This window comes from Lolium perenne, chromosome 1 (assembly GCF_019359855.2).
Source record: "Lolium perenne isolate Kyuss_39 chromosome 1, Kyuss_2.0, whole genome shotgun sequence".
NCBI classification, from domain to species: Eukaryota; Viridiplantae; Streptophyta; class Magnoliopsida; order Poales; family Poaceae; genus Lolium; species Lolium perenne.
In genome coordinates, this window is record NC_067244.2 from 159,616,367 (window position 1) to 159,634,684 (window position 18,318).

Here is an 18,318-nt window from a genome sequence, read left to right on the forward strand (position 1 = left end):
CGGACAGCCGGACAGCATAAACTGTCATCCCCATGGGAGGGTCCCTTCATCGTGAGCAAGGCAGTAGGCAATGATTCCTACTATCTCATAGATGCCCAAGAAGCTAAGAAAAACAAGCCGGACAAGGCTGACGAGGAGACTAAACGTCCCTGGAATGTCAACTTACTCCGCCCATTTTACACATGAGAGCAGGAATGTATGTATCCCTTGTATCCCTTTTGTAAGCTATGAAAAAGCACGCGCCAAGAGCGCCGTTTCCGACAAGTTTTTCGCGTACTCTACTTTGTTTCGCCAGTTGGCTTACACCCTCTCACGTGGCCGGCTAAGTAGCGTGATCCGGTTTCCGACAGCCGGCTTCCGATCCAGCTACAGACCGCAACCCGGCTGTCCGGCTGGCGGGAGTAAGGTTTAGGGAGCCGGCACGCGAAAGATGACTAAGGGAAAGAGTGAAAGCGAATTGACTTGCAACTTTTCATGAAAGTGCCGGATTGCCGAATTCAGCTCGTTCGACTGAAATACTGTCAGCCTCACCCAGCGGCCCGCTCTTGATCCGGCGACGGATCGCAAGTCGGACGTACGACCGGCAAGAGCACAGCCAAAGAGTGGGGCGGATGGGAAAAAGCGAACGAGTCGAAAGAAAGCAACTCGGCACACAAATGATTAACAAACACATTAAAGTGTGACATAATTAAAGGACGATAATATTCATACATGCGCACCCAGCATCCCGGGGATTTAATAAATTGTCTTGGCAAAAGAACAACTGGAAAGACAGGTAAAACTAAGACGCGGCTGGAGAAGGACCAGCCGGAGGAGCGTCCGCGGAGCCGGCTGCCGGGTCGTCTTCGGGCTCGTCTTCCGCCTCCTCATCTTCCATGTAGTCCTCATCGGATGGAGGAGGGTTCGGGTCCGCGACGAAGAGGGCTTTGTCGACGAAGTCGGCGATGGTGCTGGCTCGAGCAAGACGGGCGGCCTTGTATTCGGCTGGGAGCTTGTCCTCCACGCCGGCTCGCCGGAACTCAAGCTGCCCCAGGTCCACCTCGTTGTACCAAGAGAGGACGAAGGACAGCGCCATGTCGGCGCTAGCGCGCGTGGCCGACTCCTTCCAGTCGAGGAAGCGATCCGGCGCCCGCTCCATCAGGGAGGTGAGGCTGGAGATATCTTGCGGCACCGCCTCCTCAGGCCACAGCATCGGCGCCAGCTCTTCAACCGCCTTCCGGAGCTCCCAGCCGAGCTTGGTGATGGGCTCGACGCGGGCAGCCATGGACGCCATGTGATCCTCCATGGAGAAATACTCCGAGCTGCCCTCGCCGGTCTCCTGCCTCCTGGACTCGCGCGCAACGCCAACGGCTGCCAAAGCCGCGTCCTGCGTCTCCGGGAAGGCCGCTGCAAGACGAAGCAAGTCAGAAATCATCGAAGCCGAAATAAGCTGAAAAATGCAAATTTTCGAAGTCCTAAGCCAAAAGGAAAAGCCTGGCGGCAGCCGGCAAGAACCGACCGCCACCAGCCCGAAGATGGAGATAGCAAAGACATCAGAAGTTTCTGCTGCCGGCTGCCAATGAAAGCCGAAAGCCGGCAAAGGGAAAGGAACATTAAGGTGCACTCACCCGCCAAGCCGCGATCAAGTGCGCCAATCTCATCCGTCCAGCGCTTGGCGGTAGCCGTCAGCTCCGTGGACTTGGCGGTGACCTCCTCTTGCAGCGCAAGCCGCTGCTTCTCCACCTCCGATAGCCGCCGGCTCAGATCGTCCACCTTCTCCTTCTCCGCCGGCCTAAGGGAGTTGAGCTCAGAGAGGTGGTTCTGCTCCAGCAGGCGCAGCCGTGCCAGCTCCTGCTCAGCCAGCTTGAGCTTGGCGGCTGAAGAACGGCCCGCCTCCTCGCTCTCGGCGCACTGGGCGCGAGCAGCCCGGAGATCCGACTCCAGCCGCGGGACCTTGGCGGCTTCAACTGCGAGGCAGCCGGAAAGAAACGTCAGCCAACGAAGATTCAAAAGAAAATAAGACATCGAGTCGAAAGAAGCAAGAGCTCACCCTTGGCGGCTCCCAGCTCGCGGGCCAAGTTGGCCCGGTCCAGCTTGGCCTTGTGGTAATGGGTAACGGCGCGATTATACAAAGTGGTGCGCCGATCCATCACAGCCTAAGGAAAAAAGAAAGCCAGTCAGCTAGGCGAAACCCGGGCCGGCTCCAAGCAGCCGGCCCATGCCTCGGAGGGCTACCAGGATGATAACCAAATCAAAAAAAAAAACAGATAAAGCTTACCTTGCCGGCTTCCTCCACCTTGGCAACGCTGGCCGCGGTCTCGGCAGCCCTGGCCTTGAGGTGGGCCTGCAGGCTGGAGAAGAACATCTCCACCGATGCTTGGCCAGGGTTCCCCTCCCGGCTGGTCACCTCATAGGAGTCGGCGCGGAGCCACGCCTGCTCCATGGTGGCAGCCGAGCCAAGGCTGGAGTCGGAGGCGGACGGCACCTGAAGAAGAAGAGCGCCCTTGGCCACGTGCAGGCCCTGCTGCGACGCCGATGGGGCTTCCGTCCTCACCAGTGCGCGCGAGTCGGCGCCCTCCGTGCGCGCCGGCTCATCCCTTGCCGGCTCCCGCCTGGCTGGCTCATCCCTCGTCGGCTCCGGCGGTGGCGACGCTCCGGGCGCAGCAGATGGCCCAGCCGGAGCAGCTGTCTCCGGCGCCTGAGGTGCCCCCTCCGGGCTCTCATCCAGCACCACCACGCTTGGCGGGGCGCCGGCTCCGGTCGCAGGCGGCGCGGCTCTGCCGGCTCCGGCTCCGGTCGCAGACGGTGCAGCCCTTCCGGCTCCGGCTCCGGGTGAAGGCGGCATGCCCCGGCCGGCCCCAGCAGCGGGGTCCAGAAGGCGAGTCCGGCGCGGGAACATGTCGTCCAGCGTCAGCTGCCGAGTCGGCTCGACCCGCGTGCCGCGATCAGGCGCTGAGGCCAGCGGCACGGCGAAGGAAGGTGCCCCTGCGGAAGGCGCAGTACCCGCAGGCGGCGGTGGCGTAGGAGCGCGCGATGAAGGCTGCGGCGTCGGCTCCCTCCTTTGGCGCAGCGGCGGCGACGCGACGCGCGGAGCCTGCCGGGAGCCGCCACCCTGGGTAAACTTGATGGGAGCCCTAGCCGGACAAACAAAGAGAAGATAAGCATAAAAAGTAAGGAAAGAAAAGGAATCAAACAAGAAAGAGAAAGAGAACTCACCCGGCCTGCTCCGGAACCTTCTTCGGCTGCTGCCGGCGGAGCTTCTTCGCCTTCGCCTCCAAGGCGGCAGTGGAGCGAGGCTCGCTGGCCCGCTTCTTCCCCTGGCGCGCCGAAGTCGCCGTGGTGCTTGGCGGCCTCGCGCGCAGAGGCACGGCCGGGATCGGCCCCGTGCCGGACGTCGCCGGCTCCTCGTCCTCCTGCTGCTCTGGTGAGGGGGGCGGATTGTGCTCCCCTTGGCCGCCTAGATCAGGCGCCTGCAGCAGGTCGTCGTCGCCGGCCTGGTCACCGGCTTGGTCAGCCGGATCGACGTGATCCGGCGTCCACCTCCTCGTCGCCAGGTCGCCGTCCTCGGTGTTCTGGCGCTCAAAGAGCTAGAAAGAAAGAAAAAGCATGAGCAAACAACAAGCCAAAAATTGGCAGAAGCAAAAGGAAGTCGGCCTCGCAGCCGCAAGCCGGAAGCCGGCGAAAAACACAAGCTTACCCGTTCGGGCGGGTGGTCCCTGTCGCGGGGCGCCAGCCCGTAGTTCCAGTCGTCCGACATGTTTGCCTTGGTGATGTTGTTCACCCGGCTGGCCACCTGGGCCTTGGTGAGCACCGCCTTGGACGTCCGGTTCGGGTCGAACCGGCCGGACATGTGCCCGATTTTGTGGGTACGCCTCTGGAGCGGCAGCACCCGGCGCTCAGCGATGGTGCAGAGGAGATCCTCCGCAGTCAGCCCGTTCTCGACGGCCGCCCCCAAGAAGTCCCAGAGCTGGTTCACCTCGGCGTCCGGATCCGACGTGCGGGCGTTGTAGCTCCAGTTGATCCGGCCGACGGGAGGAGCCGGGTTGAACTCCGGCAGGTTGATCCGGTCGACGAGCTGCCCCTCGTTGCGCACATAGAAGAACGACATCTGCCAGTTCTTCACCGAGTCAACGGTGGGGATCTTGGGGAAGGGCGTACCAGGCCGGGTGTAGATCGAGGCGGCGCCGCAGGCTCGCAGGCGGCCCTCGGTGGTTTGCGCCTTCAAGTAGAACAGCCGGCTCCAGAAGTCGATGTCTGGCCACAAGCCGGCGTAGGCCTCCATGAACGCCACGTAACAGCTGAGGAGGACGCACGCGTTGGCCGGCAGGTGGTGCGGCTGCAGGCCGAAGTTGTCGAGGAACTGCCGGAAGAAGGTTGAAGCCGGCAGGCCCAGCCCGCGATCAAGGTGCGCGCCGAAGACGACGCGCTCGCCGGGCTGCGGCTCGGGCTCCGTCTCCTCGCCGGGCGCCCGACAGACCACCGCCGACGGGATCCGGCGGAGGCGCACCAGCCGCTCGATGTCGTCCTCCCGCATGTATGAGCCCCTCCACGACCCGCTGGCGGAGGCCATTGTCGAGGTTGAGGAAGAAGATGACCAAGAGAGGCGAAACGGTGAGGAAGAGCCTTGCGACCGCGGCGGCGATAACGGCGGCTGAGGACGCTCCGTGGAGACACGCGGCCCCGTGGCGCCGGATTGGTGGAGTGGCGGCGGCGGCCCGGCGGGAGAACGTCGGGGCAGCTGCTCGCCGGAGTTCGCCAGGAGTGTTGGCGTGTGATGGAGCGCTCGAGCGAAGAAACAAGAGAGTTTGGGCGAGAGGACGAAGAGCGCGAGGAAGAAGAAGGGCGCCTCGGTACCGCTACCGGGGGCATTTATAGCCGCCTGGCGCGCCAGTTGCGCGGCCACGTGGCGATCGTGGGCCACGATCGGGATTTACTGCGCTGTAACTCCCCCCACGACGGCAGCGGTTACCGAAAACGGCCACACCATGTCCCCCACTACCGCACCGGATCCGGCGGGAGCATTGATGTGACCAGACGAACCGACCGCAGCGCCAGGCGTCAGACCGGTCAAGTCGGGTACAGGACCCGAGGCGGCGGAGACTCCGGCGCGCCGCAAGCCGGAGCCGGACAATAAGTTTAACCCGGACTAAAAGTCGTCAACAAGGCGGAGACGCCGCCAAAACTCGCGAGAAAGCGAAAGCTGTATAAGTGTAAAAAGCGGCCGGCTAGAAGCAGTCGGCAGGAACGAGCCGGATGAGGGCGCAGCCGGCTGAATGGAAATTCTCAGTCGGCCCCTCCAAGTGCCGTCAAGTATATTCGAGAAGCCAGGAAAACCTGCCTAGGTCCTTCTAGACGCAGGACCTTGCCAGCTTCGGGGGCTAATGTCGGGGGGAAGACCCCGGATAGGGCAATGGACGCGGAGCAGCCGGCTGGCCACTGGCCGGCTCGCGGCAAAGGCTGGCTGAGGAGCAGCCGGCTTGCGCTGTGGCCGGCTGGTCCGGAAGCCGGCTGGCTCTAGGTCCTAGTCGGCCTGGCTACGGCCACCAATGCTGTAGCTGGGCCGGCTTCTACAAGCCATATCCGACCGGGGTTTGTACCTCAGACTGACTCGAGGCTGGCGAGTCTTGCACTGGAAGGAACCGGGTTGGTGATCCGGGTTCCGAAAGTCCACGCTGACTCCATCTTCCGTAAAACGCGGGGCACTGTGGAGCAATAGTGCCACGCGCCGGACAGGTCGCCAGGGCTTACGACGATCCGTGCGCTACATGGGCACGGCGACGACAGGGACACCTCCTCTCCATACCGCTGACCGTGGCAGCCGGATGGGACAGGCCACGATGCCTCAACGGCTCCTGACGTCACCGCCTCGGGAAGGAGCGGAAGCCGAAGCTGGCCGAGCCGGCCAGTAAACTATAGGGTCTTATATGTAAAGTGCCGGCGCCTATATAAGCCGCACTACCCCCTCTCGTGTAGGGGATCGATCATTCTTACTTCATTCCACCCATAGAGCTGCCCTGAGAGAGAGACCATCGTCTCCCTTAGACTCCCAGGAGCAGCCGGACATAGCTCTAGGAGCACCATTGTATTGTGTGATCATCATATACACTCATAGCAGGAGTAGAGGTTTTACCTCCATCGGAGGGCCTCGAACCTGGGTACGTCGCCGTGTCGCTCGTGCCCATACCCGCATCCGGATACCGCCGTGAGATCCCTCAGGAACCACTTCGATTAGCCACCCTATGGCATATGCCGTGACGATCCCACGACAAGGAAGACGGTGTAGAGTCTTATAATGTTTACAATATGTCTTTTATGTAAGTTTTGCTGTACCGCTTCATACTTGTGTTTGTTTCAAATAGCCTTGCTAGCCTAAGCCTTGTATCGAGAGGGAATACTTCTCATGCATCCAAAATCCTTGAGCCAACCACTATGCCATTTGTGTCCACCATACCTACCTACTACATGGTATTTCTCCGCCATTCCAAAGTAAACTGCTTGAGTGCTATCTTTAAACAATTCAAAATTTATCACCTCTGATTTGTGTCAATGTTTTATAGCTCATGAGGATGTATGTGGTGTTTATCTTTCAATCTTGTTGGGCAACTTTCACCAATGGACTAGTTGCTTCATCCGCTTATCCAATAATTTTGCAAAAAGAGCTGGCAATGGGATTCCCAGTCCCAAGTTAATTAACCATCATAATGTTACAAAAATAGACACTCCTCCATGGTATGTGATTGTTGGACGGCACCCGAGGATTCGGTTAGCCATGGCTTGAGAAATCAAAGGTGGGGAGGAGTGTCATCATAATAAAACTAAAATAAAAAGGCACTCTGACAAGGTATTAACTTGTCAATGCCTACGGATTGTAGACTAGGGTTTAGTTGGAAGTAGAGGGCAAGTAGATCTCGAAGGTTTCAGCCGAAAAGTACTCGACGATTATGAAACTAGGGTTTGTAAAACAATGATTCGATGCCTTCTTTGTCCCTCGACTCCCCCTTAGATAGGAGGCGGAGCCGAGGGAATCGTGTCGTACAAGTTACAGAGTCCGGGAAGGTTTTTAACTCATCCCGCAAGATTACAAATAACACTTCCTATTACAACTCTAGCTTTCCTTAATAATATCTTGGGCTTCCGAATCTTCTTATTCTTCGGGTAGTGGGCCTTCAGTAAACCCCGGGTACTATCTTCGGCAGGCCCATTTGGGATGCCTATGTTAGTAGCCCCCGAGATTTTGCTTGAATCGTAGAGTCAAGGAAAATCTCCACTGTTTATTTTTACTCGACAATTTTAACTTTTCTATATTTCTTCTCGTAAACTTTTATATTGTACAGGGATAATGGTAGTTGGGGCTAGTTCATCTGACGGATCAGGTACTAGTTAACTGCTCTAGTGGCAATCCGCAAAAACCTACTTCAAGATCACGTCCCTGGACATGATCTCGGGATACTGGTGTAAACTTCGACAGGTGCCGCTTAAGGTCTTACCATTCTGTCGAGTCCCAGTAAAATTTATCGGGTACCTAACGCGTCCGTTAGGATTTTTCTTCGTATCTGTTGATACGGATAAAAATAGTGACGCGATCTTCGGCGATGCCACGCCCGGCAGAACGGATCTGGGGTCTTACCTTCGCAAATTTGCGGCATTCAGAAATTGATCGCAACTTTGGCGTTCTGAGAATATATTGTCGAGTGCTTATTCGGCTGTTGGAATGGCACATTTTATCGAGTCAAAGATGACTTATATTGCTCTCCCGATGGGAGTATATGCAGAGTTATTTATAACTCGAAATATACTCTTTTGCTCTGCTATCTTTCTTTTTTCTCTTTCATTCTTTTCTCTTCTTCTTTTTTTTTTTATGATTTCAGCGGGCACGCGAACAGCGTTCCCGATGGGAGTAGCCCCCGAGGCTACAACCAAGGATTTGTACTTGGTTGTAGGCTCTACGCCTTATGCCGCTATATTTTCTTTTTTATCTCCCGACATTTTACAATTTCTCGGGTGCGCGAACAGCGCTCCCGATGGGAGTAGCCCCCGAGGCTATGAACAAATATTTGTATTTGATCATAGGCTCACGCCATTTCTATTTTGCTTTTCTGGACCTATTTATTTTTTCCGAAGTAGCCCCCGAGCATTTGATCAAAAACTTGTATTTGATCAAAGGCTCAGTATTATTTTTCCATGTCGCCTTTTATGAAATTTTAGAGTCGAATTTTTTCATCTGCCAAGGTGACGTTATTGCTGACGATAGCCACGATTGCGAGTCAAAAATCGCGAGAAGCCTTCTCCCACTGCCTTGCGGGCCCAATTGATCCACTATCTTGACACGTCGTGCGTGGGGGACACACGTCCTCCACTTTTTCTGGCGCACGTACCGTAACTCCTCCAATGTTGAATTACTTCTTTACCCTCGTTTCCACGTGGCTATCATCTTCTACACATTTTCCTTATCCAACGGTCCGCCGCTTCACCGCACCTCTATATAAGGTCCTCTTCTTCCTCCTCGAGCACTTCCGCTCGCGCCGTTCTCCTGCTCTCATCTGCTAATTTCCTCCTGCGACCCACAGCCACCTAAGCTCCTCGTCTCCAAGCTGCAAACCCTGCGCCATTGTTGATGCCACCGCGTCGATTGACAAGGCACAGCACGCCGGAGTCCTCCATGGCCGCCGTGGATCTGGGGACGGCGGAGTGGGAAAGATCAAAGATTTCCACCCAGGACATCAACATGCTGAAGAAACTGGGGATCAGCAAGAAGCCCAAAGCGCTGTGCTTCCCCAGTGAGGAGAGCTACCCAACCCCTCCAATGGGGTACCGGGTGAGTTTTGTCGACCACCTCATCCGCGGTCTTTCCGCCCCCATTCATCCTTTTCTCCGCGGATTGCTTTTTATTTACGGTCTGCAACTTCACCACCTCACGCCAAACTCGATTCTTCATATCTCCATTTTCATCACCCTTTGCGAGGCCTTCCTTGGCGTCCAGCCTAACTGGGCGCTATGGAAGCGCATTTTCTTCTGTCGCCGTAATGGCTCTCCCAATGTCGCCTATAATATAGGCGGCGTTGTAATTTCTGTTCGGCCCACTGTCGACTACTTCGACGTAAAACTCCCTGACTCAGTTCAAGGATGGCGCAAGAAGTGGTTGTACATTCAGGAGGAGAACTATGGATGTGCCGAGGACAACATCCCTCCTTTTGATGGCGCTGAGAAAAATTTTCGCCGCCGCTCCTAGGACGCAGAGGCTACCGAAGAAGAAAAGGCGTCGACAGAAACCTTGATGGCTCGCATCCACGAGTTGCAAAATACTCGCGGCAAAGAGTTATCGGGTATCCAAATCACTGCATACTTTCTTAGGACTAGAGTACAGCCGCTTCAGGCTCGCAAATATCCTCTCTGGAAATATGTTGGCGACAAGGACGCGGATCGGCTGTCGGTGGATTTAGAGGTCAAGGACTTGGAAAAGCTTGTCCGAAAAATCTCGTCTCTCAGCAGAAAAGATCCTGTCCCTTCTTCTTGCCATGTAAAGCCATTCAGCGCCGCCAATCCACTTCCCAAGGTAATCTTTGTCGATTGTTTTGTTATTGCGTTGCTATCTTTTTTGTAACTCCTTTTCTGATATCTTCCCCTACTTTATTTTTATTTTGCACAGAACCATCCAGACCTTGTCTCGCTTCCTCCTCTTCCTGAAGGTGGAGAAGTCGAGGAAAGGGCCATTGTCACTGATGACAACCAAGAGGCCCCCTCTTTTGTGAATGAACCCGTGGATTCTTTAAAATCTGCGGGATCTTCTGAAAAAGATGCTGCCTCCGAAGGCACTGCGTCGGCACTGTCTCCTCCTCCTGCTGTTTCTCCAAAGAACAAAAGGAAGAGGAATGATGTCGAAGATTCCGGCACCTCCAAAGCCGAAGAAGTTGATCCTTCATGTTAGAAGGCAACTTATGATCCATATCTCGAATCCCTCGTCAGCTCGTAAGTCACTTTGATTTCCCCTTATTTCTGTACTCGAAGTTTTTTGTCTCATCTTGCTTTTTATGCTGTCGATCTTTAACCACAGTGATGATGAGGAGGAAGTACCAACTCTTGACGTGGCTCCTCGAACGAGCACGTCACATACTTTAACTGTTTCGGAGACGCCAGTTGAGGGAGAAGAATCCTCGCCTCATCAACAAAACGTCGTCACCACCACTCCTCCTTCAAGCCCTCTTGCTCCTTCACCAAAAAGGACAAGGGTTGAAACGATCGTGGAGCCTACCCCTCTATTGGGTAGCTCTTCTAATCCGCTCTTAGATGATGTAAGTTTTTAATTCTCTTGCCAGTATCTATATTTCCTCTGTTTGCTTCTTTATGCCTTTATATTTTCCTTATACCGATGTTTTCTATCTCTGTTCTTCTTTGACAGCCCATGATCAAAGAGCTTGTTCGCATCGGATCCCAATTCATTGGGTACCGTGAGTATGCCAGCAGGACTGAAGGTAATAACTTTTTTGCTGCCATTGTTTCTAACTTCTTGCTCCTATTTTTGCCGCAATTTTGACGATTCTTTTCTATTTTGATAGAGAAACTTGCAGAGGCCAACAAGCTTGCCGACACTCTTGCTCAGAAACTGGAGCAAAGTGAAATGACTCGCAAGAAAGCCGAACTTGAAGCTAGCCAAGCCAAAGCAGAGGCTGATGAGGCCAAAGCAAAAACTGCTAGTGTCGAAGAACTGCAGAAGAGACTGTTATCATCAGAATTTGACCAAGTCAGAGGTGGGCCGCGATCAAGATTGGGCTTGAAGAATATACATGGAAGAAATACGTGAACCGGCCTTGTACACGAAGTTTGGGCTAGTTTGCCCTTGTATCTGTAAATTTAGTAGGATACGTGTCGGTTAGTTAGAGTTTGGCTCGTGCACGGTTGGGATTATTCCCACGTTAGAAAGTCTACGGACTATAAATATGTATCTAGGGTTATCAAGAAAGACAACAATCACGTTCATCACAAACCAATCTAGGCGCATCGCCAACCCCTTGTTTCGAGGGTTTCTTCCGGGTAAGCATCATGCTGCCTAGATCGCATCTTGCGATCTTCAGTATACGTTTATTCATTGTTCATGCGTTGCTCGTGCTGAAGCCTTTTTGATGGCGAGCAACGTAGTTATCATTGACGTGTTAGGGTTAGCATTGCTTTACCGTGCTACATGTTTTCGTCCACGCAACCCTTAGACGTCTAGCCGTCCTTATACCTTTCTTAGGTGTAAGGGCGGCACCTTGCTTGATCGTTGCTTAGTAGATCCGATCCGTTATGATCGCTCCTTGATTCTTCAAGGATTAGTTTAAAATCTGCATAGTTAGGCCTTACAAACGGGTTGAATGATCCACTAGCACGTAGGGTGTAGTTTACTAACCCTAGACAAGATGTTCCGGGGATCAACTTAATGTTGGTTTTTAGGCCTTGTCTAGGGTCGGTTTATTATCACCGTGCGTGGCTGCCAGGCTCAACCACGAGTAGGATGTTCCGATTATGCGGTGAAAACCCTAGATCGTCGTAGGTCGTTTTAGCTTTGTTTTGATCAAGCAGGACCACCATGCAATCGTAAACCCCATATGAGTCATGGGTGGATCGGCTCCTTGAGCCGATTCACGGGATAACCTGAGAGCCGATCGAGGCTCGTATTTAATGTTTACGTGTATGCCATGCAGGAAACTAAGCGAAGCAAATCCATCACCTTCCTGATCAGGTATAGATCAGGTGGCACGCCCTTGCACTAGCATCGGGACGTGTGTACCAGGAGCTTTGCGGGCCGTCGCTCGGAGGGACCAGGGCCAGCCGCAGCCCTAGGTTGTTCCCGGCTCTTCGTGTTGCCAGCCGTTGCTCGCCGGTGGGTTTCGGACGCCAACACATTCTGGCACGCCCGGTGGGAACGTCTTCGACTTCAACTGCATCGCCATCTACATCTGAGATGGCGGACGGCACTCCAGTCACGTACGAGGATCTGCCCGAGGAGCTCAAGAAGAAGTATGACGACGTCAAAGCTATCATCGAAGCCGACCTCATCGGCTCTTTCCACAGGACTCGCTCGCATGGCATCAGGTGGAGAGGGTTCACACCTGAAGGCGCGCTCGATGGAGTGGACCTGTCCATCCCTTCAGAAGAACGCACCAGGTCCTTGCGTCAGGAGATCAATTTCATGGTAGCTCATTCGCTGCACCGCCATTCTGAGAGCCTGGTGAACACTTTGGAGCGTGTCGCTCTTCGGGTACTCCATGAAATCTTGAGGCATCAGTACTCTCCGTCAGGACCTGCTCTAGGGACTCACCAAGGAGAGCTACCACTCCAGAGCCAACCACCGCTGCCGTTCGCGCTGGCAGCACCAGAGGTGCCGAGTACACCGGCATTCGTCGTCTACAAGATCGGCGGCGATCCTAGCGATTACCAGTTCTTGTATGAGGCGCCTAAGGAGATCCCTCACGGATACACGTGCACATACGTGCCAGACAGCAGTAACTGGGCACTCATGAACCAGGCTGCAACAGCAGGGACTTCTGGAACAGCGGGAGGAGCTTCCGGATCAGATCTTGAGAAGTAGACGTGGCTAGCTAAGTACGCCACTCCGACGAACGTCCAGAGCTCAACTCCTGCAGCTAGCTCAGATCTTGAGAAGCAAGCGTGGCTAGCTAAGTATGCCACGCCAGCGAATCTTCAGAGCTCCACTCCTGCAGCTAGCACTGCGGATCAGATCAGCACGATCTTGAGAGACCAGTTCGGCATGGTGCCGAAAAGGAGGGCAATCGGCTATTCCAAGCCGTACCCCAACGACTACGATTTGATCCCACTGCCACCCAAATATCGGCTCCCTGAATTCTCCAAGTTTAGTGGGTCAGACGGCTCCAGCTCTATCGAGCATGTAAGCCGATATTTGGCGCAGCTGGGCACGATCTCAGCTGCAGATGCACTACGCGTGAGGTTCTTCGCACAGTCCCTCACAGGATCGGCTTTTGGGTGGTACACATCACTGCCACCAGATTCGATCCGGACTTGGAAGCAGTTGGAGGAACAATTCCACATGCAGTATCACTCAGAGGCTTCCGAGGCTGGCATAGCCGATCTAGCACAAGTACGTCAGAAGCGCGGAGAAACAGTGTCAGAGTACATCCAGCGCTTCAGGACCGTGAGGAACCGATGTTATTCGGCTCGTTTGACTGAAAAAAGAAGCAGTCGAGTTGGCGGCGATGGGTCTCGCATCACCGATCAAGGATATGGCTTCCCAAGCAGACTACCCATCACTGGCGCATATGGTTCAGAAACTGTCATTATATGAACAGCGCCACCCAGAGCTGTACCAGGACAAATTTAAGCGTGCAGTAGTCCTGGTTGAGACAGAGGAAGATGAAGGGTCTGCGGGAGATCAAGAGGTAGCAGTGGCTGAATGGACTCGGGGGGGCAACCCCCGTGTCCTGCAAATGGGTTAAGCCACAAGGTCCTCCAAGAGGGTTTGATTTTGACGTAACTAAAGCTGAGCAAATTTTCGACCTCTTGCTTAAGGAGAAGCAGCTGAAGTTACCCGAAGGCCTCAAAATCCCCACGGTACAGGAGCTGAACGGAAAGCCATACTGCAAATGGCATAACACGTTCTCCCATACCACCAATGACTGCAGGGTGTGGCGTCAGCAGATCCAAATGGCGATAGAACAAGGACGTCTAATTTTCAACCAGTACGCCATGAAAGTCGACACACACCCCTTCCCCGCCGTTAACACGGTGGAATACGCTTACCCCGAGGGGTGCCAACCAGGTTTCTCGTTAAGCATTAACATGGTTGAGCCTGGGCACCACTCTGGTAAGAACAAAGGCGAGGGCAGCCGCTCTCATAGCAGGGACAAAGAGGAAGCCGCTCCACGCGATCGGCTCCGGCACGATGGCAAACGCTACATCACAGAGGGGGAAGTGAAGAATGTGCGATATCAACGACCTCTCTCTGATCATCTCCTCAATAAATATGTAAGTCAGTACGACCAGCGCCGGCGGTACAACAGCGACGATGAAAGGGATCGTCTAGCTAGCAGAGACGCCATGAGACATCATCGGCATGATCGCGATGAGGAGAGATACGAGCACCGTGCCAAGGAAAGGTCAAGAGAACAAGACGACGTGGACAGGCACTGGGACTGTCCTTTCTTCAAACACTGCTGGGATTCAGGAATGAGCCGATTGCCCACAATCGGCAACTGCCCAGAATGTAGACAGAAGAAGAAGGGTGCAACAGACGTGTCAGTGTTCAAACGTCTAGGGCCTCTCCCATCTAGGAACAAGCAAACTGAGTCCTCTCGGGAAGAAGACCTCGAGGAGTTAGAAGATGACTACGAAGAAGAGGAGGACAAGTACCACCGGCCAAGGTGGTGCCCTGACGGACTCAGCCGTTCCCAAAAGCGTAGGGTTCAGCGACTACGAGGCTTGGAGGAAGCCGAAAGGTTATACCTGCACACGCTAAGGAAGGCGCGGCCTGATCTGGCCGCGAAAATTCAACGAACCCTGGATGAAGAGGGTCGACCACAAAAGATGGAGTGGCGCCCCAAGCAAAGGAAAGCCGATGATGAGACATCGGCTAGTACAAACATGGTGTTCATCCTTCCAGCGGAGTTTTGTGCTCCAGGATTAGACGAAGCACCTGTGGCACAACTTGACTGCGGCCCACGGCCGGTTATCTTTGAGAAGCCATGTGAAAGAAGCTACAGACACCTGAAGGCCCTGTACTTGTGAGGTTACATCAATGGGCAGCCTGTCAACAAGATGCTGGTGGACACCGGAGCGGCAGTCAACATCATGCCATACTCCATGCTACGTCGGTTGGGACGCTCTAGCTCGGATCTGATCAAGACCAACGTTACACTGAGCGATTTCAACGGCCAAGCATCTGATGCACAAGGTGTTCTGAACGTGGATCTGGCCGTAGGAAGGAAAACCATCCCTACGACATTCTTCATTGTCGATAGCAAGAGCACTTATGCTGTCCTGCTAGGGAGAGATTGGATCCACGCCAACTGTTGCATTCCATCTACGATGCACCAATGCCTAATACAGTGGGATGGAGATGAAGTGGAAGTCGTCCATGCAGACGATACAGCCGAGATTTCAACGGCTGGCATGAACGTTTGGGAGATAGAAGGCCAAGAGCCGCTCTCAGGCATCACTTTGGACGACTGCGAGTACATCGACGTGTCAAAAAACGGGGTGAGGCTGGTCTTATCCACTGGCCTGACCGTGTAACAAGAGCAAAGTCTATGAACGTACATGGGGAGGCCGATCCTGGTGATCGGCCCCAAAAAAATAAAAAGTAATGATCTTGTCTCAGGTATGTCACGTAGTCATAGTGAAGCACGAACAAGATGTAAACCTCTTTTGAGCAATGCGATCAAGATGGGGGCCGATTCCAGCAATCGGCCCATATTATCCTTGCCACACGTTTTCCCTGTGTTTAGTGTCGATCTAACAGGCGACGGAAAGCTAGGGTATGGGTTTACATCGGCTGATGAGCTAGAAGAAGTCGACATTGGTCCTGGGGATAAGCCACGACCAACTTTCATCAGCAAAAAGTTAGATCCACATCTCAGGAGCCAGATGATAGCTCTGTTAAAGGAGTACCCAGATTGCTTTGCATGGGATTACACAGAGATGCCTGGGTTAGACAGGAGCATCATTGAGCATCGGCTCCCGCTCAAGAAGGGATTTCGGCCGTTCCAACAATGAGCACGCCAGATGAAGGCCGAAATCCTCGAAGAAGTCAAAAAGGAGATCGAGAAAAAGCTAGCCGCTGGGTTCATCAGGCCATGCAGGTATGCTGAATGGATCTCCAATATCGTGCCTGTGGAGAAAAAGGACGGCCGATGGCGTGTGGCCATAGATTTCCGAGATCTCAACAGAGCCACTCCAAAGGATGAATATCCAATGCCTGTGGCAGAAACATTGATCAATGCAGCTGCTGGCCACAAGGTGTTGAGCTTCATGGATGGCAATGCCGGCTACAACCAAATCTTCATGGCTCCAGAAGATATACACAAGACCGCATTCAGAGTTCCAGGATCAGTGGGCTTGTTTGAATATGTGGTCATGACTTTTGGGCTGAAGAATGCCGGTGCAACTTACCAACGAGCCATGAATTATATTTTTCATGATTTGATCGGCAAGTTGGTGGAAATCTACATCGATGACATGGTGGTCAAGTCTGTCTCCACGGAGGGACACTTGGATGATCTGCGGCACATCCTAGACCGAACTCGGAAGTTCGGACTGAGAATGAATCCAAAGAAGTGTGCCTTTGGTGTGACGGCCGGTCAGTTCCTAGGGTTTCTGGTCCATGAACGAGGAATTGAGATCGGCCTGAAAAGTCAAGAGGCGGTACGTACCATGCAGCCGCCTACCACGAAGAAGGAGCTCCAACGTTTGATCGGCAAGATCAATTTCGTCCGGCGATTCATCTCTAATCTCTCAGGGCGAATTGAGCCGTTCATGGCGTTGGTCAAGATTAAATCTGATGACGAGTTTCACTGGGGGGCAGAGCAGCAGCAGGCGTTTGACGAGATCAAGCGGTATCTAACAACACCGCCTGTGCTAGTTCCGCCTCAGCAGGACAGGCCGTTCTATATCTACCTGTCAGTTGCTGACACGTCCATTGCCTCAGTGGTGGTGCAACTCTACGAGGGCGTTGAAAAGGTTGTATTCTACCTCAGCAGAAGGATGTTGGATGCAGAGACAAGGTATCCTGAGGTCGAGAAGTTATGCCTCTGCCTGTTCTTCACCTGCACCAAGCTCCATCACATCCTTTTGACGGCAGAAATAATCGTCATATGCAAGTCAGACGTCGTTAAGCACATGCTGTCGGCTCCTGTTTTGAAAGGCCGACTTGGTAAGTGGATGTTCGCGTTATCGGAGTTTGATCTCCGGTATCAGCCTGCAAAAGCAGTCAAGAGACAAGCGTTGGCCGATCTCATAGCTGAACGGATCAATACTAATATAGCAGCACTATCTATACGTGCATGGGCTATGTTCTTCGATGGATCGGCTTGTGACGATGGTTGTGGCATCGGCATTCTGCTCGTGTCGCCTTGGGGGGCAACATACTCCTTCTCCATCAGATTATCTACCCCTTGCACAAACAATGTCGCTGAGTATGAGGCAGTACGCAAGGGACTGGAGTTGCTGCTGGAAGCCGGGGCAGAAGCGGTGGAGCTTTTTGGAGACTCGAAGTTGGTAAGTTACCAGCTCACGGACGAATACAAGTGCGAGAGCAAATCGCTTTTCCTGTATTGGATGGAATGTCGTGAGCTGATGACACATTTTCGGTACATCAATTTCAATTGGGTCCCAAGATCTCAGAATACCGACGCCAATGATCTCGCGCAAATGGCGTCAGGATACAAGGACATACCAGATGGGTCAGAAGTTCAGGTGCAGTTCCTGGGACAGGATGACTGGAGAGCCGATATCTTCAATTACTTGAAGGATTCGGCTCGGGGGGCACCTAAACGGATAAGATACAAGGCTATGAAATATGTCCTTATAGGAGATGACATGTTCTACAGGACGTTGGAAGGGTTACTGCTCAAGTGCCTAGGACCAACTGAGTCTAATCGGCACTTACATGAGGTGCATGAAGGCGCCTGTGGAACTCACCAATCGGCTCATAAGATGAAGTGGCTGATTAGGCGATCAGGGTTTTATTGGCCCACTATGCTTGAGGATTGCTTCAAGTACTACAAGGGATGCCAAGCGTGTCAGATGTTCGGAAAGATTCAGATGGTACCCGCGTCAGCGATGAACCCCATCATCAAGCCTTGGCCATTCCGAGGTTGGGGCATGGATATGATCGGCAAAATCCATCATGCGTCAAGCAAAGGCCACGAGTGGATTCTAGCCATTACAGATTACTTCACCAAGTGGGTGGAGGCCGTTCCTATGAAGAAGGTAAAATCAGAAGATGTTATCAAATTTGTCAAAGAACACGTCATTCATAGGTTCGGGATTCCCCAAACAATCACGACCGATGGAGGTTCGGTCTTTATTTCTAAAGAATTCAGAAAGTTCTGCGATGACATGGGGATTAAGCTGATCCGATCATCTCCATACTATGCTCAAGCCAACGGGCAAGCTGAAGCGTCTAATCAGAGCCTGATCAAGCTGATCAAGAGGAAGATTGACGAGAACCCTAGGGTTTGGCATGAAACATTGTCAGAAGCTTTGTGGGCCTACCGCATGTCATTGAAGGAGATATGCCCTAGAGGCAATAATAAAGTGGTTATTATTTATATCTTTATGTTTATGATAAATGTTTATATATCATGCTATAATTGTATTAACCGAAACATT

The 18,318-nt window shown here is 53.4% G+C and overlaps 1 protein-coding gene across 1 annotated transcript; it reads right to left on the reverse strand.

Annotated features, from left to right (window-relative positions):
• Positions 1-598: 598 nt before the first annotated feature.
• LOC139833204 (uncharacterized) lies at positions 599-16,625 on the reverse strand. The gene is made up of 3 exons (XM_071823407.1): positions 16,603-16,625; positions 1,608-1,771; positions 599-1,386 (listed from the first exon to the last, which is right to left on the reverse strand). The coding sequence occupies exons 1-3, from the start codon at positions 16,623-16,625 to the stop codon at positions 782-784; spliced, it is 792 nt and encodes a 263-aa protein (XP_071679508.1). The 3' UTR covers positions 599-781.
• Positions 16,626-18,318: the final 1,693 nt, after the last annotated feature.

Coding starts and splice junctions, on each gene's coding strand:
- LOC139833204 (XM_071823407.1), bottom strand. CDS start 16,625: ATGGACGTGTCAGCAACTGACAG. Junction 1,772..16,602: donor GACGTGTCAGCAACTGACAG/GTAGATATAGAA, acceptor CAACTCCCTTAG/GCCGGCGGAGAAGGAGAAGG. Junction 1,387..1,607: donor ACTTGATCGCGGCTTGGCGG/GTGAGTGCACCT, acceptor TTCGTCTTGCAG/CGGCCTTCCCGGAGACGCAG.